At 44.1% G+C, this 27,626-nt stretch overlaps 1 protein-coding gene across 1 annotated transcript in view; it reads right to left on the bottom strand.

Annotated features, from left to right (window-relative positions):
- Window positions 1-749: 749 nt before the first annotated feature.
- inpp4b (inositol polyphosphate-4-phosphatase type II B) overlaps window positions 750-27,626 on the bottom strand; it is a 174,279-nt gene continuing 147,402 nt past the window's right edge. Inside the window, exons 16-23 of the mRNA XM_030788238.1 lie at window positions 26,064-26,239; window positions 24,724-24,847; window positions 21,972-22,098; window positions 18,589-18,729; window positions 16,183-16,280; window positions 14,844-14,956; window positions 12,748-12,902; window positions 750-891 (exon numbers count right to left, since the gene is read on the bottom strand). Coding sequence (XP_030644098.1) covers window positions 759-891; window positions 12,748-12,902; window positions 14,844-14,956; window positions 16,183-16,280; window positions 18,589-18,729; window positions 21,972-22,098; window positions 24,724-24,847; window positions 26,064-26,239 — 1,067 coding nt within the window. The 3' untranslated portion in view covers window positions 750-758. The remainder of the gene's footprint in view (window positions 892-12,747; window positions 12,903-14,843; window positions 14,957-16,182; window positions 16,281-18,588; window positions 18,730-21,971; window positions 22,099-24,723; window positions 24,848-26,063; window positions 26,240-27,626) is intronic.

Consider the following 27,626-nt stretch of genomic DNA (forward strand, 5'->3'; position numbering starts at 1 on the left):
ATTTTATATGTTAATAAGAAGACCTTAAAATCTGCCCTGGCATGAATTGGGAGCCAATGAAGGGAAGCCAGGACAGGTGTAATGTGGTCAAACTTCCTTGTTCTGGTCAGAATTCTGGCAGCAGCATTCTGGACCAGGTGAAGACTTTTGGTCCTAGAGACAGGCAGGCCAGAGTACAGAACAATGCATTACAAAAACAATTCCTCTGCACCTCAAGTCATACAGCAAAATATGTAACAAGATGTGTCACAAGACTTTAATTACCAATGGCATATTTACAGTGGCATTTTCTTTGAGCTTCATGCAGACAGTGAAAGTACCGTGAGATAAACAGATCTTGTCCTATAAAAGATGTTCCGTTGTCCTTGTTTGTCTTCGGCAGTGGGATGTGGGTAAGTTCTCCGGCCAGAGAACATGGAACATGTCAATAATGCCCAAAACAAAAACATTCAACACAAAAGAATGAGAATAATGTTGAACAGCTGTGACTCCCATACTCACCGGGTAACATACATGCTTTAAATAGACTAGGAACTTTAACATGTTAACAAAACAAAATGTTCTGACAAAACAAAACAAATAAAACGAACAATACAAACAAAACAGAAACTGTGAAAAAAAGCCTAACCAAAAAAAACCTGGGAGGTGAGCCAAGGAGAACTGTTCCTGTTTCTAAAGTTTATGGGGGCATGTTTACATTGTGATAGTTGAAATCTTGAAGGTGTGGAGTTATTGTGTCGGGGGGGGGTTGAGGTTCTTCATGTGTCTGCCTTGCCGTAGGTGCCTTCGGGGGGTCGGTAGCACCTGGGGAAGGCCATCAGCTGCAGCATGTTGAACGCATATTTTCTGCACCTAATGTTTTTCTGCACATTCTCAATTCTGCAGCCATCTCTGGTAAAAAGGTGTCATGACAGGGGAGAGGGAGAAAAGAGGAGAGTAGGGGGTGGGGGAGAAAGTGGAGGGAGAAAAGAGGAGAGAGGGTGAAATGAATGAGTCAGTAATGAGCAATTCCAAAAAAAACAAAAAACCAAACAAACAAAAAAAAAAGAAAAACAGAAGAGGATGGTCTAAACTAAACCATCATGAATGGAGGAACTGGTTCGCTGTTCCGTGGATGAACACATGGATTGCAACTAGCCCTGTTTTTATATGAAAGCTATTTTTCTTTTATTGTCATTTTTCTCATTGTATAGTCTGTCATCACGTCTTGATGTTGTGTGTGGTACACCTCCCATAATTGTAATTTGTGTACCCTACAGGATTTTGTAGACTTTTTTTCACGTTATTATTCATGCTGTTGCATTTGTTAAGCACTAGGTGACAGTAGAAGTGAATGGGGAAATGCAGTCTTAGCTAAGACATTGACGTGTAAAAAACAAAACTAGAGAGAAGGAGAGAAGAGCGAGATGAAATGTCATAGTGATGTGTATTTCTATGTCGTTATGGAAACATATCAATACATTTGTCTAGGACATAATTTTACTCGAGTGTGCAACAGAAACTGGCACCCAAACAGGGACTCAACGTGATGGTAAAGGGGCTCAGAAGCCTTAAAGTTTGAACAAACAAGATGGAGCTGGAGCAGCTAAAGGATCAGCTAACAGAGCTATTGCTGTGGCGGTGTGGTGATGAGGAGCGATCCGATCACTGCTTCATCTCTCTAGAGGCTGCCGAGCTCAAAGGGGCTTAGCAGGTAAAAGTGATTCAGTCAACGTTGCTGGCCAAAGAGTGAAATGCACATCTTCTGTCACTCATGAGCAGCTGAGTGGGTCACCAGATGCCCAAACCGTCCTCACAAAAAGCATTCATCAGTTAGGAGAAAGACAGAACAGAAACAGAAAGATGGGGCCCCGGCGAAAGACTCGCAGGAACTGCTTACGTCAGCCACGTTTACCCTCGGCTCCACTCACAGCTGTTAGGCCTCATTGGAAGCAAGTGCATGGAGAACTGCTCCCTGGATGGCGTAACGACTCAAGCTTTGTGGGACGCTGGATCACAGGTTTGCCTCATCAATGAGACCTGGAGGAGGAAGTAAATCCCACAGGCCAAGGTCTGGAGCACTGAAGAGATCTTTGGCCCTGGTGCTCTCGTTGGAAAAGCCATCAACCAGACAGACATTCCCCTCAGAGGCCGAGGGGAGGTAAAGTTCCAGCAAGATCCAGCGCAAGCCCCACAGCTTGAGCTTCAAGTGCCTCCTGCTCGTGACAGAGGAGAAAGAGGGAGCAGAGGAACCTGTTATTGGCTTTAGTGTAATTAAGCAGCTGTCGAAGAGTGGTGTAGAGCATCCATATGAGGTAATAATACAGGCCATTAGTACAGCTTTCTCTTTTGACTGCAAGAAAACAGAAATATTGGTGAAAATGATGAAAACCAGTAAGAGAGCTTAATCAGAAGCCTCTGCCTGATCGCCATCCCATTCCCCGCATACAAGACATGCTTGATAGCCTACAAGGTAGTGCCTGGTTTTCAGTATTAGACCTGGGGAAGGCCCACAATCAAGGGTTTATAGAAGAGAGCAGTAGACCACTCAATGCCTTTATAACACCTTGGGGCCTGCATGAGTGGATATGTGTTCCTTTTGGACTTTCTGCGGCTCCTTCAGAGTTTCAAAGAAGCATGGAGGACTGCCTCCTAGGACTTAGGGATGAAACTTGCCAGCCTTATCTTGATGATAATTAACATAGTTGAACCTTTGATGATCATCTGAGATCAGCAACATGGGGTTAAGTTGATTGTAAAGAAATGTGAGCTGTTTAAAAATCAAGTGATGTTTTCTGGGAAAAGTGGTGTCAAAAGAAGGTTACACAATGGATCCAGCAGAACCAGAACCCCTGCAAGACATGAAAAACAGGAAACTGGCTACAGTGGGCAAGTTGAGAAAAGTGTTGGGGTTCATCTCGTACTATGGAGCCTGTATCCAAAACTTCTCTCGTATCACTAAGCCTCTCTATGCTCTATTACGCTCTGAGAAGTCAACCTGTGATACCCTAAAAGCGAACAGGAAACAGAAGGCTGGAGGTAGAAAGAAAAAACAAAGCCAGGTTCTCTCCCACCAGCGCATGACTTGGACAGAAGAGCACAGTGCGGTACTCTGTCAGATGATGGATTATCTGTCCAGCCCCCCTGTCCTGGGCTACCCAAACTTTGAAGAACCGTTCGTTCTGCATTGTGATGCTTCCCAAGAAGGACTGGGATCGGTGCTCTACCACAGACAAGAGGAAAAGGTTGTGGTCATTGCCTATGGTTCCTGCACCCTCTCAGCTCCAGAGAAGACTTACCATCACATAAACAAGGTGTGTAGCTATGTGAAGTGGAAAAGACCACATAAAGCAGTAAGAGCACCACGTACCAATACTGTGACAACATATCCATTTGAGATGGTATCAATTGACTCTTTGCACCGTGAAGAGTGTAAAGGAGGTTATGAATATGCTCTCGTGGTCATGGACCATTCCACTCGATTCGCTCAGGTGTATGCATGTACAGTGCATCCCATCAAGAGTATGCCAAGAGATTTACAAATTACAATTTGGTATTTAGCAGATGCTTTTAACCAAAGCGACTTACAATAAAGTGCATCAGTCAGATCCCATTGCCCCATAAACAGAGATCACAATAAGACTGTACATTAATTACCCTCCATATTACACTCCTGGAATTCTGTGACAGTAAATGATACACAAGACTTGTGATATAGGGACATGGTTAGTAGGATTCTTTTTTTTTAATATATATAGAAAGTGGAGGTTAGGCAGTGGGGGACAGGTTGGTTTTCAGTTTCCTGCGGAGAATGGAGCTTCCGCAGTCCTGACTGAGTGAGGGAGGTCATTCCACCATCGTGGAGCAATGGCAGAGAAGAGAAGCGTGGTCGAGAAGAACGGCTGCCGGGTTCCCGAAGTGAGGGGACCGTCAGCTGACCAGAGGTGGTAGAGCGGAGAGCTCTAGCAGGGATATAAGGAGTTATTAGGGACTGAAGGTATGATGGGGCCAAGCCTCTTGTGGCCTGGTAGGCCAGCACTAGTGTCTTGAACTGGATGTGGGCTGCTACCGGGAGCCTGTGGAGTGCAGTAAGGAGCGGAGTGACATGAGAGTGCTTTGGGAGGTTGAATACCAGGCGTGCAGCGGCATTCTGAACAAGCTGGAGCGGCCTGATGGCGCAGATCGGTAAGCCAGCCAGTAAGACGTTGCAGTAGTTAAGGTGGGAGATGACAAGCACTTGGACCAGGAGCTGGGTCGCCTGTTGTGTGAGGAATGGGTGGATGTTGTATAGGGAGAATCTGCAGGATCGAGTGACTGCCGCGATGTGACCGGAGTAGGTCAGCTGGTTGTCAAGGGTCACGCCAAGGTTTTTGGCTGCTGTGGTGGGGAACACCACAGATCCCTCGATGGTGATCGTTGGGGAGTTCTTAGCGGGAAAAAACAGAAGCTCCGTTTTCTCCAGGTTGAGTTTGAGGTGGTTAGCGGACATCCAGGAGGCAATGTCAGCTAAGCAGGCGGCGATACGAGGCTGAACCTGAGAGTCAGAGGGGGGGAAGGAGAAGAACAGCTGTGTGTCATCAGCGTAGCAGTGGTGAGAGAGACCGTGGGCGGAGATACCTTGACTGAGTGATCTGGTGTAAAGAGAGAAGAGCAGTGATCTGGTGTAGAGAGAGAAGAGGAGTGATCTGGTGTAGAGAGAGAAGAGGAGTGATCTGGTGTAAAGAGAGAAGAGGAGTGATCTGGTGCAGAGAGAGAAGAGGAGTGATCTGGTGTAAAGAGAGAAGAGGAGTGATCTGGTGCAGAGAGAGAAGAGGAGTGATCTGGTGTAAAGAGAGAAGAGGAGTGATCTGGTGCAGAGAGAGAAGAGGAGTGATCTGGTGTAGAGAGAGAAGAGGAGTGATCTCGTGTAAAGAGAGAATAGGAGTGGACCAAGTACAGAACCCAGTGCGGAAAGGGTGGGGGGAGGAGACCCATTCCCTCCAAGAAACATGGTAAGAACAGTCGGACAGATAGGACTTGAACCATGTGAGTACAGATCCCACAAAGAGAGGAGAATCTGGTGGTTAAAAATGAAATCTCCGTGATCGCACACACACACTGAACAGTGAGCAGTGAATTTGTCCTCTGCATTTAACCCATCTAATACACCAGCAGTGAACACGCACACCAGACGCATGAGATGGAGACAGAGGCTGGTGAAGGCCTACCGATCAGCCTCCAAGGCAGCGGAGGACAGATGGAAAAGAGGAAAAGACTTGCTTGACTGAAAGATTCAGGAAGCGGAACTGTATCCTGGATGCCGAGTATTGGTTAGGAACGTGACAGAAAAAGGTGGACCAGGTAAACTCAGGTCATTCTGGGAGGAGAAAGTAAATATCATCTGTTATGATGTGTGGAGGCTAGTGATGGAATTATATGTTGCCGCTGCCTCTGTCTGTTCCATCTGTCTGTTGTCTTGTAGGTGGAGTCTGACACTGATTTGTTTGTGGGCGGGGCTACTCCTACTTAAGCGACCCGTCCCAAGATGGCTGTCCCTCTCCCTCATCCTCCGATTCCCTCGGGCAGACACCGGAACGATCTTTCGTTTATAGTGGTTGTTACTTAATGTCTTGTGTTAGTTAATGTCGTAAACACTTTGTTTCTTTTCTGTAAACAGGCTTATTTCCGGTATTGGCAGGCACTTATTTTGAGCACTTCAGGTCGGGTTCAGAGAGGGTAGCAGAAAGTGGGACGGAAGACTCACGTTTTTCTTTTCACGGGAGCCAGGGAAGTTAATTTGTGCACGAGGTAGAAAGCGTGAGGGTCTTTTTTTTTTAATTATCTTGTCTTCTGTTGACCCGTTGTTGTCATCTGCGACTGCCTCAATCCCTTATTTTGTGAGTTTTGTTAATCTTCATTAAACTTGTAAAGTAAAAGATTTAGCGTACAGAACGGTGTGGGCTTTTATGTTACTGCGTCCTGCTTTTGCTTTTTTTTTAAAAAAAAGGCTGGGCTCATAACATCATCATAAAAAGAAAACATCAAGACAGTCCAGTTTATGAGGCACGACCAGAAGATGGCCAAGGCTGCACCAGAGCGCTTCACTGTCTCTTCCCTGTGACTTCCTGCCTGCTGAGGCATACGCTGCAGAAAAGAAAAGAAGTGATGGAAGACACAAAGAGAAAAAGCCACCGACACAGAACCTTCATCTGACGGCGAGGAGAATGAATGGAGGTTCATCTCCGGACGGTCCCAAGAACATTCCCGAAGACGAACCAGGAGCAACCTTAGAGCAGAGGCTACAGAATTCCAGCCGCGGACAGCAGCCCTGGCACCTGAGGGAGACAACGGGGAGGAGAGAGAGATGGACATCGGATGCAGCAAGAAGACATGATGAAGACAGAACAAGAGGATGTGCATGAAATGGCAGTGACATCAGATCCGTGTGAGGAGCTGGAAGATGCTGAGCTCGAGACAGTAAGCCATCACGAGGAGGAGGAGGAGGAGGAGGAGGAGGAGGAGGAGGAGGAGGAGGAGGAGTCGGAGATGTCACCACTATCTTCACCACCTGCAAGAAAGTATCCCTTAAGAGTTAGAAATGAAGTGGTTGTTGTAAGACAATGTGTCTATGAAAAAGAAAAGGACCGTGAAAAGACTCGTACGCCAAAACAGAGAAAGAGGTTGGACTTTGAGTCAATGGAATTGGTGAAAGTGTGAGATTCTATGTGATTGTATTACAGGTCAAAGGTCACACCTATGCCAGTCAGGAGAGGCTTCCCGCGGACAAAGCGGAGTAAACAGTTGGTTGTCATAGTGCACAATGACACCCACTGTTTGACAAGACATATAAGAAGAGATGTGTGTTATGTGAAATCTGTCATCAGATTGGACACTGGACTCTTCTAACCTGTGAGAAACCAAACTGTTAACACAGAGTGAACTGGGACTAGAAAAGTCAGGGCGACATTTAGTTATGCAGGGGAGAGTGTGATATAACACCCCACCCCCACATCCCATCAATATTCATGCTGTTGCATTTGTTATGCAGTAGGTAGCAATAGAAGAGAATGGATGAAATTCAGTCTTAGTTAAGACATTGACGTGTAAAAAACAAAACTAGAGAGAAGGAGTGAACGGAGCGAGATGAAATGTCGTTATGGAAACGTACTAATACACTTGTCTAAGACATCGTTTTATTCAAGTGTGCAACATGTGCCATCTAATTCAAATCCTTCAGTGCCCAACGCCTCGCCACAGGAATGACAGAAAACATTCTCTGCTCACACTTTTACATGCCGTAGATAACTAGACGCTGGTTTGCGTTGAGCAGAGGGCGCTTCCTTCTGCAGGAAATGTGTTTTCATGAGAAGGATCAGATGGTCTATTTGGCAACCTATCTGTAACCTGATAGCCCTGGCATGTGAAAGTGAAAGAATTTATGTTCCAAGTGGACCTTGATTCAAAGCCGCATCCAGATATTCAAAGCCATCTGTAAATTATTTAGAGTTGTGTGTGTTTTAATCAGATCTGTGTGTGTGTGTGTGTTAATCAGAGCTGTGTGTGTGAGTGTGTTAATCAGAGGTGTGTGTGTGTGTGTTAGTCAGAGCTCTGTGTGTGTGTGTCAGTGTATGTGTGTGTTAATCATAGCTGTGCTCTGTGTGTGTGTGTGTGTGTGTGTGTGTGTGTGTTAGTCAGAGCTGTATGTGTGTGTGTTACGCGTGAAGTCTGAGAGAGATGACTAACAGAAAGCGCCGTAGGGGAGGGGCTCCACAGACCCCCGGTGTCTGTCTGGTCATGAGCACAACAGTGACCAGGATGTAACATGTGAGATAATAAAGATTCTGTGGAGACATTTTACTCTTAATACATTGACACCAGACAAGCCCCAAACTGCCCGAACATCACAAAGATTGTGACTCATTCTCAAAGCCGTGCTTAAAAAAGCACACACGCACGCACGTACACACACGCGTACACACATGCGCATGTGTACACACACACACACACACACACACACACACACACACACACACAGCTGCTTTGTTATGGGGGGTATAAACATGATATGAGTGAGAGAGAGCTTTGGCACACACACCCTGATATCCTGAGTGAAGACAGCAACGTTCATAATTGTGGTGTAATCAGCAGTTTATTGATATTTCGCAAGCAGAAAGACAAGACTTAAAATGAGCCACACAACCAGCAGGTGGGAGCTGACGAGCAGAAGGGCGACTGGGTAGAAGTGGCGAGACACTGGTTTGTGACTGGTTACAGAACCAGCCTCAGGGTCATCCCACTGTACTCCATCTCCCCGGGCCAGTCGACTGCTGGGCATGTCCGAAACAGACAGACAGGCAAAACAAGACACACAGAGAGAGAGAGAGAGAGAGAGAGAGAGAGAGAGAGAGAGAGAGAGAGAGAGAGAGAGAGAGAGAGAGAGAGAGAGAGAGAGAGAGAGAGAGAAAGAAAGACAGAAAGAACACGCACACATGCAGCAGTGAGTTAGTGCAAAACGCTACTCTGGGCCACACACAGAAACATCCACACACACACTCACACACGCGCACGCACACACACTCACACACGCGCACGCACACACACTCACACACACTCACACAACCGTAAAAGAAAAGGCACAGGCCCCTGGGTGTAGACATGTTGACATGTTTTGATATTTTGGGTCAGGGCTTTTGTCTGGATGGTGGTGGATTGTTATGCTATACGTCTGCTACACCACATTTCAACTGGACACTCTGGTCACATCTCTAACCACCTCATATCTCAACTACACCCTGCTACTACTCTGACAAAATAGACTCACTTGAATTGGATTTGTTTTTTTTAGTGGTTATGATAAAATCTCTTTTCAGCCCAGGAGTGGAAACCCTGGTCAGTCACAACAGTTACACAGAAAAATATAGTTGATTAAACTTCTACCAAAGCAAAAGCGTGACAGTGACAGTGTGGGCCGGTTATATATTTCATTTCTCTTGGTCAAGGAGACGGCTTTGACAAGCCATGTAAGTGATGCTACTTCCTGTCAATAATAAAAACAAAACAGGTTTGTTCTTCTGACTTTTGTTATTTTAACAAAGGGACACAATTAAAGAGTCTGCCTGTGACGATCACCCCAGTGTTCAGCTGAGTGCATTTCCATTTCTAAACAAATAGGACTGATCAGGTGACAGGAATAATTTGGGTTCTGCCCCAAATGTGTATCATGATCTCCTGACAAAATACACAGACATAGGGCTTAGTTCACAACAGTGCATACGTAAACACTCACACAAAAACTCCAACACACACACACGCACACACACAGGTGTGACTGGATCATCACGTTATCAGAGGTAAACCTCATGTTCTCTTTGTGTTTACATGACTGAACTCTCTCTGGGTTAGTTCCCAGATGTTTCTGGGTCACAAGATGCAAATGCACAATAAAAAAATGCAAATGCACAATAAAAAAAAAACTGAGTCAGTTGGCTGCAATAAGGACAATAAAGCTGGTGTCATAGTGACAGAGTGTGGAGGAATGTGAACAGACCGAACTGTTTTTGAATGGTGAGTATGACAATGAACCGGTTCTGCCTGCTGAACTCTACCTCAGCACATCCACTGTAAAAAAAAAAAAAAACAAACACATCGACCTGCCACGGTTTCCAGCCTAAGGTCACAGATGACAGCTGATTTCTCTCAGATCTAATCTCTCATGTTTTGCTGAGGAGCACCAGGCCATGTGTGGGAGCTGTAGTCCCCCAGCACAGGCAGAACAAGCTGCACTGCCGTCATTCTTTTCAATCCTGAGGTAAAAGAGGAGGATATGTTTTCCAGGAAACTGTTTTAAATGACACAGTACTTGTAGGTCAATTATGTCTTTAAGAACAAAGAAATATGTAGCAAAAACAAAGGCACTTGGCATTTCACTGACACATTTGCAGTTGCAGGCCTTCCTGTGAAATTTACAGTAAAGACTCCTTAACTCTGAATTTAGAGAAAGGATACAATGAACTGAGAATTTCTGAAATGGGAGAGGTGATAATCAGAGGTGCACAGTTAAACTGAGAGAATTTCTCTGTCATCTCTGACTTTGACGGTCATCGGTGTCCCGAGACGCAGTGAAAAACAGAACTGAGCTCTGCTCAGGTCTGATCTGGATCACGCAGACATTGGTGTCAGCATGTAAGGATGTCAGAATGTGAGGATGTCAGCATGTGAGGATGTCAGAATGTGAGGACAGGGGATGACACTTTTGCATGTAGAGCTTTACTAAGCCTGATTAGTTGGAATACCATGTGCATTTAACACATGACATCAAAGGTCACAGCTCTTCCTTACAACACAGTGAATGTCAATAAAGCAATTTAGAACTGCAGAAAGAAAAACAGTGCATGCCAGTGCCAGGGAGAAATGAAGGGACAGTGGTGTGTTGGTGTAGTGATGTAGAAGTGTGGAGGTGTCATGGTATAGTGGTGTAGCGGTGTGCTGTTGTGGTGATGTAGTGGTGTAATGGTGTAGAGGTGTAGCAGTGCTGTGGTGTAGTGGTGTAGTGGTGTGCTGTTGTGGTGGTGTGCTGTTGTGGTGGTGTAGCGGTGTGCTGTTGTGGTGGTGTAGTGGTGTAATGGTGTAGAGGTGTAGCAGTGTTGTGGTGTAGTGGTGTAGCGGTGTGCTGTTGTGGTGGTGTAGCGGTGTGCTGTTGTGGTGGTGTGGTGGTGTAGCGGTGTAGAGGTGTAGCAGTGTTGTGGTGTAGTGGTGTAGCGGTGTGCTGTTGTGGTGGTGTAGCAGTGTTGTGGTGTGGTGGTGTAACGGTGTAGCGGTGTGCTGTTGTGGTGGTGTGGTGGTGTAACGGTGTAGCGGTGTGCTGTTGTGGTGGTGTAGAGGTGTAGCAGTGTTGTGGTGTGGTGGTGTAACGGTGTAGAGGTGTAGCAGTGTTATGGTGTAGCGGTGTGCTGTTGTGGTGGTGTAGTGGTGTGGTGGTGTAACGGTGTAGAGGTGTAGAGGGGTCAGTCTGCTTAACAATCTTGTTCCCTCTTCTCTTTTTATCTTCACCTCTCTGCCCCAACATTGGGGTATCCATTCTGAGGTCTACAAGGTTCCAGTCCCAAGCGTCTGCTCCCAGTATGAGACCTATTTACTCCGGTCCCTCCTGCCCAGACCTCCTGCAAGCCCCTGTTCTGAGCCAGTGACCCACCTGTGATGCTGACTCAACCTGACTGTGGAACCAAGATCAACCTGTCCTTTATAACCACTTCATAATCTCAGTTTTAACTACAGTAAAGCTAATCATTCTCAGCCATTATATAGTTTGTCTTAAAGATTATCAATCTTTATCAATCTGCTTGATTATCAAATTAATCTATATGATATCACCTAGAACTCCCAGAGCCTTTGTATATTGACTCTTAAACTGTTTTTTTTAAACAAATCATTCACTGTAGATCATTTTATAGACAGTTGAATCTGGTTACTCTGGACTCTAGACGCTGATCTCTCTAGTGTTGTGATGATGTTGTGTTGTGATGGTGTAGTGATGTAGTATTGATCGTGGTGCAGTATTAGTTGTAGTGGTGTAGCAGTGTGATGGTGTAGTGATGTATTGATCGTGGTGCAGTATTAGTTGTAGTGGTGTAGCAGTGTGATGGTGTAGTGATGTAGTATTGATCGTGGTGCAGTATTAGTTGTAGTGGTGTGACAGTGTGATGGTGTAGTGATGTAGTATTGATCGTGGTGCAGTATTAGTTGTAGTGGTGTAGCAGTGTGATGGTGTAGTGATGTAGTATTGATCGTGGTGCAGTATTAGTTGTAGTGGTGTGACAGTGTGATGGTGTAGTGATGTAGTATTGATTGTGGTGCAGTATTAGTTGTAGTGGTGTGACGGTGTGATGGTGTAGTGATGTATTGATCGTGGTGCAGTATTAGTTGTAGTGGTGTGACGGTGTGATGGTGTAGTGATGTATTGATCGTGGTGCAGTATTAGTTGTAGTGGTGTAGCAGTGTGATGGTGTAGTGATGTAGTATTGATCGTGGTGCAGTATTAGTTGTAGTGGTGTGACAGTGTGATGGTGTAGTGATGTAGTATTGATCGTGGTGCAGTATTAGTTGTAGTGGTGTGACAGTGTGATGGTGTAGTGATGTATTGATTGTGGTGCAGTATTAGTTGTAGTGGTGTGACGGTGTGATGGTGTAGTGATGTATTGATCGTGGTGCAGTATTAGTTGTAGTGGTGTAGCAGTGTGATGGTGTAGTGATGTAGTATTGATCGTGGTGCAGTATTAGTTGTAGTGGTGTGACAGTGTGATGGTGTAGTGATGTAGTATTGATCGTGGTGCAGTATTAGTTGTAGTGGTGTAGCAGTGTGATGGTGTAGTGATGTAGTATTGATCGTGGTGCAGTATTAGTTGTAGTGGTGTGACAGTGTGATGGTGTAGTGATGTAGTATTGATTGTGGTGCAGTATTAGTTGTAGTGGTGTGACAGTGTGATGGTGTAGTGATGTAGTATTGATTGTGGTGCAGTATTAGTTGTAGTGGTGTGACAGTGTGATGGTGTAGTGATGTAGTATTGATTGTGGTGCAGTATTAGTTGTAGTGGTGTGACGGTGTGATGGTGTAGTGATGTATTGATCGTGGTGCAGTATTAGTTGTAGTGGTGTGACAGTGTGATGGTGTAGTGATGTATTGATCGTGGTGCAGTATTAGTGTAGTGGTGTAATGGAATGGTGATGGTAAGGGTGTCGGTATTCAGCAGTAGTGCTAGCAGTGTTCTGGTTCGTCAGGGGTCAGGGGCCTACCTCCGCATGCAGTCCAGCGCTCTGATGAAGAAGTCCTTGTTCAGCTGGTGTTGGTCCCTGAGCAGGGCACACTGCTCCAGCGTCACTGACATGGAGGTTCTGTCTTTGGCACTTTTACAGCTGGTGAAGCGAATGCCGTTAAGCCCTCGGCAGATCTGACACAAACATAAAGAGACAAAGATGCAACCAAATACAGTTCACTTCACCCACCAGAACCAGAACCGGCTCTATTCATCTGATCAGAACCAGAACCGGCTCTATTCACCGGGCACTTTACTCACATCATGCTGTGGTATCACTAGTCATGAGAACATTAAAACAGCAAAAGTATGGTAAAAAAAAAACAGAAACAGGGCATAAGTGCAACAGACAGTGTCAGTTAGTGCAACGAAGGAGAAAAGGTGCATTAGAGACCACATCCAGAGACAGCATAGCATCCAGACGATCTGTTCTGTGTCTGTCCTGTTTGTGGTCTACGCCCATTAGTAATGAGACCCAAGAGAGTAGTGTCAGCGGCAAACCTCAGTAATTTTACTGATGTGTCTGTAGAGGTGAAGTCGATATAGGGACACAGTGGGGAGGGGGGGGGGGGGGCACACAGGCCTGTGGTGCAGCAGTGTGTACAGTAAGACAGGCCTGCAGTACAGCAGTATGTACAGTACGACAGGCCTGCAGTACATCAGTATGTACAGTAAGACAGGCCTGCAGTACAGCAGTATGTACAGTAAGACAGGCCTGCACTACAGCAGTATGTACAGTACGACAGGCCAGGTATTAATGCGGTGGATTAATGCAGTGGATTGATGCGGTGGATTAATGCTCGGTAACTGTGAACCTGGTGTGGCCTTGTTCCTTTGATGTCTTAAATACTTTAAACGTGAGAAGACAGTATTGTAAGATGGTATTGTTCATGAGTTGTGATGAACTGCTATGGAGAATGTTTGTAGTGTGATAAACATACAGGTGATGAGTGATTGGTAAAGTAGCATGAAAGAATGCCACTTGTTCAAGTTCCTTTTGCTCCCCCCCCGCCCCCGTCTAGATGAGACATGTTCATGAAATTACCAGCCTGAAGCCAAAAGTACCTCCAGGCTTCTAGGATCGTTTGTGCATTCATGTTTTCTTGCACAATGCTGAACCAGCTTGGGCAATGCCGCACACGCAGGACCATGCGGGTCTAAAGTCCTTGAGGACACATAACTGGCTTAACAGGTGAATGAACACACTGTGTTTCTCTAGATCATTTCTATAGGACTGAGATTGAATAATGTGTGTGTGTTTGTGTGTACACTTCAGCAGGTCTAATTAAAACAGTATCAGTACTAAGGAATATGCCACATGATCTTGTGGTGTAAAAGAAAAAAGTTCAGCCCAGGAACGTCATGTGAACCCAAGCAGAGATCAGCCCAGCATGATAAAGCTCTTATTCATGGACAGGTTGGAACTCAAGATGTTCATACGTCAGAAGTCAAAACCTAGCTGGCAAAGAGGAGTGAAAACTACACTGAAGGAGGGTGGAGTGTTTTTTTTCCCCTCTGTTCTTTCGTATTTTCTTTCTGCGTTCCAGAGCAGTACACGTTAAACTCTACAGGCATCGACAGAAGCTGGAGAATGAAACAGTTTCTGCTGCTCAGCCTGTGGCTCACATGTCTTTTGTAGCATGATGTGTGTGAAAGAAGGAGCAGCTTTGGCTGCTGAGGGGAATTTGACACCAGGGCAGGGCAGGCCGCATGGGCTCTGAGCCACAACTCAGAGCAATGTCTGCTGGGAGGCTCACTTCCTCACTTTCTCTCTCTCCTTCTCTCTTTTCTTCTCTTCCTTTTAAATTGGTTATGCTAGTTTCACATATTACCAAACACCTTCTAATATGTTCTCCTATCTTACTCATTTCCATTCATTTCATTTATGTACCCTCATGTTAGTTTAATTACTGATGTGATTAAAGTTTTCTAAAAATCAAAGCCAAAAAAAAAAAACCATCTCAATGAGAGTTTCTCAATAAGACTTATAAACTACATGCGCTGAAAACTGTCTTAAAAACGATTGTAGGGTCTTTTTCGGATGTCAGCGGCGAAGGACCATGTCACCTCTCTTACCGTCCCTGCCAGCCACAGAATCTCCACGTTCTTCCTCTTCTTTGTCACCACATGCTGCCCCAGGGTTTCCAGTAACTCCTTTATGTCACTCTGAGTTTGAAAAGAGGGCAGACCTGAAAGCGGAAGAGCAGAGGGAAATCAGGGCAGAGCCCAGTATGACTCATCCAGTTTGGCTGACAGACAGGGACTGAGCCTGCATGTGGGTGTTGGAGATAAGACTGAGACGGCCTCTCTGACAGACCGGGCATCTAGGGACCGTGACCGTACGGAAAAGGAAAGAGGGGCTGAAAGAGGAACCGCAGCAAGTGACATGAAAACAAAACGTAGAGGAGGAGCTTCTCCCCCCCAGGCACTCCGGGTGCTAAACCAGGATGCCTCTTAGGGGCTGCACCCCCAATGACCTCAAACCCTGACAGACATACACACCCTGTCCATATGTGCATAGGTTTACAGCTGCACAGACACCACAGAGGGGTACAGATGTACAGACAATCCCAAATGTTTGCCTATATTACACTTTGCATATGACGCTACATTCATATTATGCCCATACTACATCTATTATTTATTACTCATTCTTTGTACCACAAGTTCATATTACATGTACGTATTACACTCATACTACATGTTTGAATTACATGTCCTATTTATATTACCCCCATCTACATACGTTTACTTACTACCTCTGGACACTTTCTAAAAACCTTTTGCACTATATATGCATGTGTATATGTATGTATGTGTGTGTGTGTGTGTGTAGCAAAGTCCATACAGCTCTGCGTGACGTCAGCACTAACACTAGGACTTATGATGGAGCCTGTTGTATATCTGCTGTATTCTAGCTGAAATTGCAGCTAAACATTTGTGTTTTCTCAGCTTTAGCTTTCAAAAGCAGATTGGAAGACAAAGATGTCTACACACAAAACAGTCCCAAACAGTCTGGATCTTGAGAGGAAAGCCAGTTTTAAGCATGAGTTTAGCAATACAAACATGCATCCTCCAGAGAACTGATTAAAATGTTTTTCATTCTCATGAGGCAACACCACCCGTCAGGTTGACTGAGATCATATCAGTCTCTTACAGCGAACACAGAAAATACAGAAAACACAGCCAACACAGAAGACACAGACAGCACAGAAAATACAGAAAACACAGAAAACAGGGGAAACCAGGAGGGCTTAGCTGTGGAATGAGGCAGCTGTGTTTACACTGGTTCTGTGATGTTCTGTAATGTTCTGTGATGTTCTGTAATGTTCTGTAATGTTCTGTAATGTTCTGTGATGTTCTGTGATGTTCTGTAATGTTCTGTAATGTTCTGTAATGGGGATAATGGACTCACATTCAGCTGGCACCGCGTCAGTCACTGACTTATAGTAACTCTCCAGAATCTCAAAGTTCCTCTGGTTTATCCTTTCCTGGAGAGAGATGTCACCAAATCTGAGAGAAGAAGAGAGAGAAAAAGAGAGAGATGTTTGACTCCAGAGGACTGATGTTTACTGGAGACTCATGCCAGTGGTCACCGTGTGGAGGATTACTGTAAGAAGCAATTAAACTGCATTAAACTAAATTAAACTGGACTGTTAGTCGTACCAAGAGTTAAAAAGAAGTCCGCTGGCAACTGAGCCTTTTCCTACCACTCTCCCTTCCACTGGAATGGTTTACCTACAGAAATTAGGGAGGCAAACTCTTTCCATACCTTTAAAACCAGAGTAAAGACTTATCTATTTTCTCTAACTTATGGATAACATCATTTTGATTTGACTTTGTTGTAGACATGTCAAGCCCTTTGAGACTATAAATAGTGATACTGGGCTCTAAATAAACTTGTATTATTATTATTATTATTTTTGTTGTTGTTCTTCTTCTTCTTCTTAATAATAAACTGCATTAAACTGTTTTAAACTGCCAGATTTTTATCTGCTTGAGTAATTCCACCCATCCTCACACTGACAACCAAACACAGAGAAGAAAAGAAGCCCATGGTCATTAGGAAAGTCATTTCTGTTCTCACCACTCAGACAGTCCATGGTCATTAGGAAAGTCATTTCTGTTCTCACAGCTCAGACAGTCCGTGGTCATTAGGAAAGTCATTTCTGTTCTCACCGCTCAGACAGTCCATGGTCATTAGGAAAGTCATTTCTGTTCTCACCGCTCAGACAGTCCGTGGTCATTAGGAAAGTCATTTCTGTTCTCACAGCTCAGACAGTCTGTGGTCATTAGGAAAGTCATTTCTGTTCTCACAGCTCAGACAGTCCGTGGTCATTAGGAAAGTCATTTCTGTTCTCACCGCTCAGACAGTCCATGGTCATTAGGAAAGTCGATTATGGCCTGAGTGGATTTCGAAAGACTGACTGGCCTGGCTGATGAGCAGACATGGGTAGAATTAAGTACATTTACATTTTAATATAATTTATATTATTAAAATATGAATATAAATATTTATATTTAGTCATACAGAAGACGCTTTTGTTCAAAGCGAATTCCAGCGAAAGCAGCAGCAGTGTTTACAGTTGAGAAGTAAACAGTTAAAATCTCCTCCAATAACCCAAAAAAACCTGTTTACATTTGGCAGTGCAGGGAAGACTGCGTTTATGTTCTGGATGCTTTTGGAAATAGTGCTGCCTAAGCAGAAGGGTTAACCCTAACCCTAACCCTAGGGATTAAAGCAGAAGGCTGACTAATGGCCACCTGAATGACATTAGTGTTAGTGGTCTAGGGATTAAAGCTAAGACCTGTCCCTGACCTGAAATAGCCCTATATGCTGCAGATAACCTGGATGTGTTCCTGCATGTATGTGTGTATGTGTCTGTGTGTGTATGTATGTGTGTGTGTCTGTGTGCGTGCGTGCGTGCGTGCGTGCGTGCGTGCGTGTGTGTGTGTGTGTGTGTGTGTCAGTGTTAAGTTTGGCAGATGATTTTGATTTAGTCTTAGACTTAGTCTTTTGACTAAAATACATATTCATTTGTCATATTTTAGTCATTTGATCATTATTAGTTTGTCAAGTTTTAGTAAAACAAAAACTTCACGTCTGTCAAATTTCAGTCAAATGCATTTGTCACATTTTAGTCAATTTGCATTTTTTGAATTAAATCCTTACAGTCATTTCATCGAGCACAATATTCTTAGGTGACATTCCTCAGGTTTAGCTAACGTTAGTTCAAATGTTTAACGATGGATTTCCAGAGAAGGGCGGATAAGGGGGGGGGGAGGGGGGCGCTCGTCCATTCGTCTGTCTCTGACATTATCGTCTCCTTATCATTCATCAACATAAAGAGACATTTATTTCATCACAGTTTTTATTTTCAAAGGCACATTTTTATTTAGTTATCATCACATTTTCGTCATGGAAAAAAGCTCGCTGACAAACATTTTTCTTCACAGTTTTCATCGACAAAATTATCACTGGTGTGCGTGTGTGCATGTTTGTGGCGTGTGTGTGTGTGTGTGTGTGTGTGTGTGTGTTTGTGAGCGCACGCGTGTGTGTAGGTGTGTGCTGCGCGCACGCGTGTGTGTGTGCGTTTTTAACTGGAGAGATGTTCAGAGGAATGCACAGCGAGCCACTGAATAGAAAATACAGCGAAATAGAAAAAAGAAAAGAAAAATGGCTTCACTGTGTGAGACACCGAGTTACATGGGCACTTTGCTGAAAGACCATTCCAGAACATTCTGTAAGAAAAACCCTCACGCCCTCCCATCCTACAGAGGAAAGAGGCTCTCACAGAAGCAGTGTGAGGAGGAGGCTTACCTCTCGGCTATGGTCTGCTGTTCGTTGATTCCTACGTTAAAGAGCACTGGATAAACCAGCAGGGCCTTTCCTCCGCGGATCTCGTCCGGGAAGGACTGGAAAACGGGCCGCGGAAGGGGCACCTCAACAGTATAGTGGTCTCTGTGAGTTACAGGGGTGGGGGGAGGGGAACACAAACAGGAGACTTTTGTTCCACAGAGTCAAGAGATGGATGTTAAAGAAATGTTCGCTAAAAGGAGGAACTGAGGGAGATGCGGTGAACACAACACACGTTTGACTTGTGTCTATTTCATAACACGCTTGACCCTGACTTTGGGGTGCGTCATTCTTTTTTTGTGGGGTCCGCAGTTTCTTTGTTTTGTTCGGGTCACATGTTAAGTTCATTACTGATGTATTGTTTTCACCTGTGTCTTGTTTGTCTGTCTGTTTATGCCTTCTGTTCTCCTTAGCTCTTCACTCAGTCTAGAGTTAGGGTGCAATTCTTTGACCAAGCCTTGGCCCCATTCTGAGCCTTGTAGTTTTCTTTCATTTTTTGCCTGTTTTTGATCTCCTGTTTGCTTGCCTTTGGTTTATAACTGCCTACTGTTTTTTGGAGTTGTTTGCCAGATATTACTGCCTACTGGATTTTTGACCTCCTGTTCCCCTGTTTTTGGTTTACAATTCTTCCTACTCTTTTTTTGGACTGGTTTGCCAGATATTACTGCTAACTGGTTTCTTGACCTTTTTTCCTGGATTGTTTTCTGCTTTGATCTACTAAAGTGAAAGAATCTCTTTAACTGAACTCCCCTTGTCTTTGTCTCTACATCTACAAGGGTAAGGCTCTGGGTTATAAAACCGGCGCTCTGGGTTCGATTCCCAGGTCTGCTGTTACAAACCCAGCCAACAAGTTGAGGATGGTACTTCCAGCCAAGGTCATAGAGATCCACTAACTGTTCTACACAATGTTCCACCACCACCTACATTTGTCCCGTGTGTGTTTTGGTTTAAATACTATTCCACCACCTACATTTGTCCCGTGTGTGTTTTGGTTTAAATACTATTCCACCTCCTACATTTGTCCCGTGTGTGTTTTGGTTTAAATACTATTCCACCACCTACATTTGTCCCGTGTGTGTTTTGGTTTGAATACTATTCCACCTCCTACATTTGTCCCGTGTGTGTTTTGGTTTAAATACTATTCCACCTCCTACATTTGTCCCGTGTGTGTTTTGGTTTAAATACTATTCCACCTCCTACATTTGTCCCGTGTGTGTTTTGGTTTAAATACTATTCCACCTCCTACATTTGTCCCGTGTGTGTTTTGGTTTAAATACTATTCCACCTCCTGTCTTTTCCTCAGTCCCAATGTCTCCACACCACATAACACAGCTGAGTTCACTACCATCTACCCTTTCACTCAGCAGCCGCGGACCATGAGCGTGTTTATGCCAACAGCAGCACACATCTCCCTCTGGTCCACATTCTCTTCCTGATGACATGCTTAAGGCACTGCAAGCTGATGTTGTAATGAATCAATTCATCCATTACTGGAGCATGAGCAGTCTGCTAAGGAGCACTCACTGCACTAGTCTGGGACGTTAAACACTGCAGTAAAAATACGAATGCTGAAGATCCTGCTAGCAGAATGTGAAAAAAATGTGTGTGTGCATTAAAATCACATCTTTCCAGTATAATCATAGTCGCTGGCACTCATCACCAAACTGTCTGTCCTCCCACATCATCAGTCACTGACTCTCTGTGAAAACAGTCATGTCTTTTCACACCCGCTTTAAACCCTCCGTCACGTGGGCTCCTGGATGATACGGAGAGATCTCATGGATGGAAGACTGTGTGTAGTTTGTTACTGAGTTGTGAGAGGACAAACAAAGGTACCACTAGCATGACAAAGTGCCAATAAATCATAACCCCCCCCCCCCCCAAATGCACACACACACGTCAATAATCATAATACCACACACACACACTGCAGTGCCAATAATCATAATATCAGACACACACACAAACACACACACACACACACACACACACACACACACTGCAGTGCCAATAAGCATAATCTTTTGCCATCTTCTGTAGGAAACTGAAAACCTGCCTCTTCAGAACCCACCTGCCCCCCCACTGCCTAACCTCCCTTTCTATGTCAAAAAAAGAGAATCCTACTAACCTTGTCCCTATATCACAAGTCTTGTCTTTATCATTTACTGTCACTGAATTCCAGGAGCGTAACACAGAGGGTAATTAATGTACAGCCTTATTGTGATCTCTGTTTATGGGGCAATGGGATCTGACTGATGCACTTTATTGTAAGTCGCTTTGGTTAAAAGCGTCTGCTAAATACCAAATTGTAAATAATACCACTCAAACACACTGCAGTGTCAATAATCATAATACCACACACACACTGCAGTATCTTAGTGAGACTGTAAGGTGAGTCCCACAGAACCATTCAGATAAATTAAATAAAATGACTCCTGTAAAGTGACGGAGACAGAATTTACTGTTTTATTCAACTGAATGAAAACAATTATACAGGCAGTCCCTGAGCGACGAACATCCAACTTACGGACGACTCGTACTTACCAACGGGCTGCCATAAAGCCTATTATATCATATTAAAAATTTGAGTTGATTACGACGTCAGCGGTTTGTTGGCTTGAGGAAGGAGAATGCCGTCCGCTATTTTAAGTCGGATCACATTGCCGCTAACACCGTGTGCGCACCTGTTCCGACTTACTGACAAATTTGACTTTAAGACAGACTCGGGGAAGAGCTCTCGTTCATAACCCGGGGACTGCCTGTACTCAGCCGTCATTACTTACTGCTCTCTTTCCCCCTCTGCTGGTCATTTTGTCATATGCACTTCCTGATCCCTTAGTTAACCTTGGTAATTGAATCATTAGTTGCGCCTGTGTTTGGTTAGTCTTGTCCTGTTAAGTTGTGTATAAATAATTCTAATTTCTCCCTTGTTTGAGGTGTGAAATTATTTTGACAAAGTGCCGTGAATCCCATGTTAAGAATCCTGTATTAAGAATCTGTAGCTTCCAAAAGGCCTTTTGTTAAGCCAGGTTCATTACAATAAACTGAGAAACTTGCACATGCATCCAGTATAACTTTCAGTTCATGACATTGGCAAACAGTCTTCTCACATTCCTTCTGTGTTAGATAAACATGGAAGGGCTACAGTTCCAATCCACTGCCTTTGAGCAAACAAAAACCGCCCTGCTTCATACTGTTTATCAACAATTTAATCTGAAGCTTGTCACGCTCAGTGAAGCCATGACTACAGCAAGAACTGGCCGATCAAAACTATATGCTTTTTATAACGCTCCACATTAACTTAGCTGTGACACCATGGTGCTGTGTGGAGGAAGGAATGTCCTCACCTTCTGCCAACGACAGTCGGCTGGAGATCAGCGGGGTCATCGGTCGATGCCTCTGTGATTCTGAAAGTGACCCTTTGAAGGTCAGCAACGCCGACCTCCATGTCCTCCAACATCCCAATTTCTTCACCTTAACAACAGACATCAGTGAAAAGCCATGTTTTACACTCTTTGCTGTGGTTCAGGATTGGTAATGTCTGGCTTGCCTCGTCCTGAAGTGTGGACTTCTCTATTAACGAATTGATTTTCAACAGAAAAATAGATATGTGCTCTCTCCAGCCAATCAAAATAGATCTGTGCTCTCTCCAGCCAATCAAAATAGATATTTGTTTTCTTTAGCTGATCAAAATAGATATTTGTTTTCTTCTGCCAATCAGTGGCACATAGTGGTTTATACAAACATAAAAAGTGTAAAAAAAAAAATGTGTATAAGGGCCAGAACAAACCAGATGTTACCACTGTCCATATGTTAGAGTGACAAGTCCATATGTCAGTGTGACAAGTGCATATGTTAGGGTGATAAGTCCCTATATATATATATATATATATATATATATATATATATATATATATATATATATATATATATGTATGTGTGTGTGTGTGTGTGTGTGATTAAAAAAAATGGGACACACTGCTGATGAGCACTGACTGCTGTCCTCAAATCCATGGTTCATGGGACAATGAGCACTTTCCTATTTTCTGATGTAAAACCTTGCGTGACATTCCCACATCTGTCTTTGTTTCCAAAAGGATTTCAAAAAATATATTTCAAATGTTGGTGTTTGAAAAAAAAAATGCTGATATTCAACATCAAAATCAAGACATTTTCTTTCATAACTGTGTTATTCTAACAACTAGATGAAGTTACCGAACCTAACCCAAACAGCTAACTGTGATCATTAGGAACTTTTGCTTTTTGCTTCATGTTTGAACAAATCAATGACATCTCTAAGATCATCCTAAAACTGGATATCAGGCACCAGAGACTAAAAAATGCTAAAAGGCTTTGAGCCCCATTCACCAATATCTTCCTACGTTTTTCTTTAATTTGTTCTTGAGAAAGGTCCTAAGAAAAAGTCTACGTCTGATTCATGACGTGTTCTTAAACCGCAGAGTTGCTCGCACCTTCGTTTTTATAATGATGAATCCCATTGTCATCGTAAATTGAAAGCGCGTGCCAGCTGTTCCTAATTAGCATAGGTGAACGCCCGCTAATCCCCATAAAAGCGCATGACACTGCATGGCCGAGTGCACGCACAGAAATCTATGGAAGCCCGTTTCGGCCACATTAGAGAAAAAAAGTTTGCTTAATTCCGACTTTATTTAGCGGAATTCCGACTTTGTTTCTCACAATTCCAACTTTATTTCTCGGAATTCCGACTTTATTTCTCACAATTCTGACTTTTTTTCCCCTCGTAATTCCCACTCCCCCCCCCCCCCCCCCCACCCGCAACTCTGACTCTGTTTCTCGTAATTCTGAGTTCTTTTCTAAACATCAACAAGTCGCCTGAGCCATCACTTCTGCTCCCGCCTTAAAAATATTGTAATTGATAAAAATATTATTGTAATTTAAATCCTATAATATTATACAACTGTAGAACTGAAGAAAATGCAATAAACAATTGTGTTAACGCAATAAAATTATTTTGCACAAACATGTCAGCACTCAAATTTGTTTAAGTGTGCTCTTACCTAAGAACAAATCCCAAATAAAAACATTGGTGAATGTCAGAAAACTGCATAAGTGGGTTTTAAGAACAAATTTCTTCTTGAGAATGGTTAGTGAATGAGGCCCAATGTTAACTGGTCCACAAATGACTTATGGCAGTCTCTCTCTGATGAAGTGTCTGCCAAATACATAAAAGTAACGGTAAATGTGAATGGCAGGTGCTTCAAAAAAAAAAAAAACAACAACTTTACCCTGTAGTGAAAGGGGTAAGTCGTCTTTTCCCACACTGCGAACACTCGACTGTATGAATCATGAACCAGTATGGTTCTGGAAGGACAGATTAGTGTGTAACCCACACGGCTGAAGGGCCCAGTCAGGGGGCAGGTAAAAACAGAGCTCAGTGACTCCTCCATATCAGTCAACCGTTTAACTTTTCACATTCAAACGGCATGAACAACAAACTTTATACAGGTCTCGTTACACAATCCTCTCTCTTATTAGAAGGTATCTAATGACATGGGTGGTGTGAATACAACATGGACACAGCTTATGAAACATGCCTGTCTCAACCCCTTTACCATCCCCTCAACAGTTCATAGTTCAACTCAACTGTTCTACATAGTTCAACTCAACTGTTCTACATAATTCAACTCAACTGTTCTACATAGTTCATCTCAACTGTTCTGCATAGTTCAACTCAACTGTCCTGAATAGTTCAACTCAACTGTTCTGCATAGTTCGAATCAGCAAACCTGCGGTTCCCTAACTGAAAGGCCCTAAACTCTGTAATATCTACCGACTGAAAGCCAGGAAAACAGAGGGTGGTCCACAGTCCCTGACTGACTGACAGAATGGGGTATGAGCTGAGGGCTGATGCTCCTCTGACGAGGTTAACAGCTCTACAGTCACAAAACTGAGGGGAGCAGGTCCACGCTTATAACACAGGACCCAAACACATTTCCAAGAAATGTCCAGTCATTGAACACATCTCCACTTCACTTCCTACCACACACACACACACACACACACATAGAGGTACACAAATGTAATATGTACACATGCAGTTTAGAATGGTACACTCACTGTAGGTGCTGAGAAGGCTTTCAAACTGTGCGACGACTCCCACCATGTGCAGCTGCCTTAGGAAACCCTCATCTTCAATCCCAGCATACAACCGCAGGACAAATCCACAGACCAGCGCGGCGAGCTGCAAACACACACACACACACAGACACACACACATGCACACACGCATACACACACACAGACACATACACACACATGCACACACGCATACACACACACAGACACATACACACATGCACACATATGCACACACACACACACACACACACAGTGATGTAAGGAAAAATCCTAATAGTGAATGAGGAGCTGCACCAGCTTGGTAACATACTGTATGAAAGTTCCTAAGTGATGAAATCAGTGTGACCTGAGGCACAAAAGTCCTTATGTTGGAATAAAAATCATGCAGTACATTCAGAACAGCAGTTTCTGCCCTGTCCTACATTCAGAACAGCAGTTTCTACCCTGTCCTGAAGGGGCTGTGCAGCTGTAGGTATTATGTTTTCCCAGTTCCTCAGGTGCAGAGCCAAACAGATGAATGTTTGAACAAACCCACCCATTTCCCTGCCATGCTGTCACACTGAAGGTCTTATTCTGTTAGCTTGTCAGGAATTTGATCCTAAAGCTGTCACTCAAAGTACGAAATGCAATTTAAGGCTGTTTGTTTGGATGCTTGAGGCTAGCGGAGGCCGAGACAGACCACAGACAGAGGAAGCCTTTGGGTCAGACCGTTTCTCTCTCCATCCTGAATCTCAGATCCACGTCAAATAAACTGAGACTGGAAAACACGCATTTCAATCATTCATTTTCTAAGCCGCTTCTTATCCTAATCAGGGTCACAGGGGGCGCTTGAGCCTATCTCAGTGCTCGTTGTGCATAAGGCGGGTAAACACCCTGGACAGGTCGCAGACACACAGATGCATTCACACCTAGGGGCAATTTAGTATCTCCAATTCACCTGACTTACAGTCTTTGGACTGTGGGAAGAAGCCAGAGCTCCCAGACACAGGGAGAACATGCAAACACAGGACCTTCTTGCTGTGAGGTGACAGCACCACCCACTGTGCCACCATGCCGCCATACACACATTTCAGTGTTTGGATTAATCCTTGTTCTCCCTCTATCATGTCCTTTTCTTAGGCTACGCTGGTGGGCCTGAGAGCAGAGGCTGGAATTAGAAGATAGTGAGACAGAAAAGGTCCTGAGTCTGTCATAGGAATGGTTACTGTACCGAGAGTCAAAGCTTTTGACTGACACCCCTATTCCACCATATTATCACTGCCTTCTCCTTCATTTTCCTCTCCTATAGCGGGGTCTTGGTGAGGAACCTGGTGACCTACTGCCTGACTGAAGACGGTGTCTCGTCTCTGTTGGAGGAGGTGACCCTGTGGGCTGCTGCATGCAGCCTCCTGCAGCAAAACAAAAGTCATGGAGCTGCAGGCACGCTCTGCCACTTCTGCAACGCACTGCTTCAGGTCCACCACCAGGGGGCAGAGCTGCTCACGCCAATCCCCCGCTGAGAGAGAGAGAGAGAGAGAGAGAGAGAGAGAGAGAGAGAGAGAGTGAGACCATGCATAGAAGAACAGAAAAAAAAACTTGCCAGGTTTTAAACTCTTATAGCATGGGAAGTTCTGAAGAATTTACTGTTGTGAAGTCAGACAACACAGCTCACCTGCTACACCAAGACATTTCTGTCCTCACCTGACAGATAATAAGCACTAGTTCTTAAGCTGAGAGGCTGAGGTGATGAGAAAGAAACCTTAGCACACCCTGTGGAGTGAAAGTGGGTGAAACCGGCCTATAGGGGGCAGCATTGTACATGTAATGTAAGAGACATGTTTGTGAGGTCTCGAAGTGTGTGATGGTTCAATCAAAACCTTCACAGTAAAACCCCCACTTCTCCCTCCTCTCTGATGACAGCTAATGTCAGCAGCCCAGACCTGTGTATTACATTATACCCCACTGCTGCAGTGCACGTGTCAGCGCTGATAAAACCTCTCTCTTATGGCAGCCCCACTGCTGCAGTGCATGCTTGCTATGCTGTCACTGGGATGAAATGTCTGTGTTTTTCAGACCACCTGCTGGGGGGGTTAATGTCTCCCCTTGAGGATACTTGATGAATGCACATCCTGATAAATGTGCAAATGTGTCATTTTCTGCCCTGAGTGAGACTTCTGTATGCTTAAACAGGGGGAGGTCTACTGAGGAGGATTACCGTCATACGGTAATACCTACAGTAACTCTGACAGTGATACAGACACAGTCATATGGTAATTTCTACAGTAACTGTGAGAGTGATACAGACACAGTCATATGGTAATACCTACAGTAACTGTGAGAGTGATACGGACACAGTCATATGGTAATACCTACAGTAACTGTGAGAGTGATACAGACACAGTCATATGGTAATACCTACAGTAACTCTGACAGTGATACAGACACAGTCATATGGTAATTTCTACAGTAACTGTGAGAGTGATACAGACACAGTCATATGGTAATACCTACAGTAACTGTGAGAGTGATACGGACACAGTCATATGGTAATACCTACAGTAACTCTGACAGTGATACAGACACAGTCATATGGTAACCCCTACAGTAACTGTGAGAGTGATACAGACACAGTCATATGGTAATACCTACAGTAACTCTGACAGTGATACAGACACAGTCATATGGTAATACCTACAGTAACTGTGAGAGTGATACAGACACAGTCATATGGTAACCCCTACAGTAACTGTGAGAGTGATACAGACACAGTCATATGGTAATACCTACAGTAACTCTGACAGTGATACAGACACAGTCATATGGTAATACCTACAGTAACTGTGAGAGTGATACAGACACAGTCATATGGTAATACCTACAGTAACTGTGAGAGTGATACGGAC

This window comes from Chanos chanos, chromosome 11, assembly GCF_902362185.1.
Source record: "Chanos chanos chromosome 11, fChaCha1.1, whole genome shotgun sequence".
Classification (NCBI taxonomy): domain Eukaryota; kingdom Metazoa; phylum Chordata; class Actinopteri; order Gonorynchiformes; family Chanidae; genus Chanos; species Chanos chanos.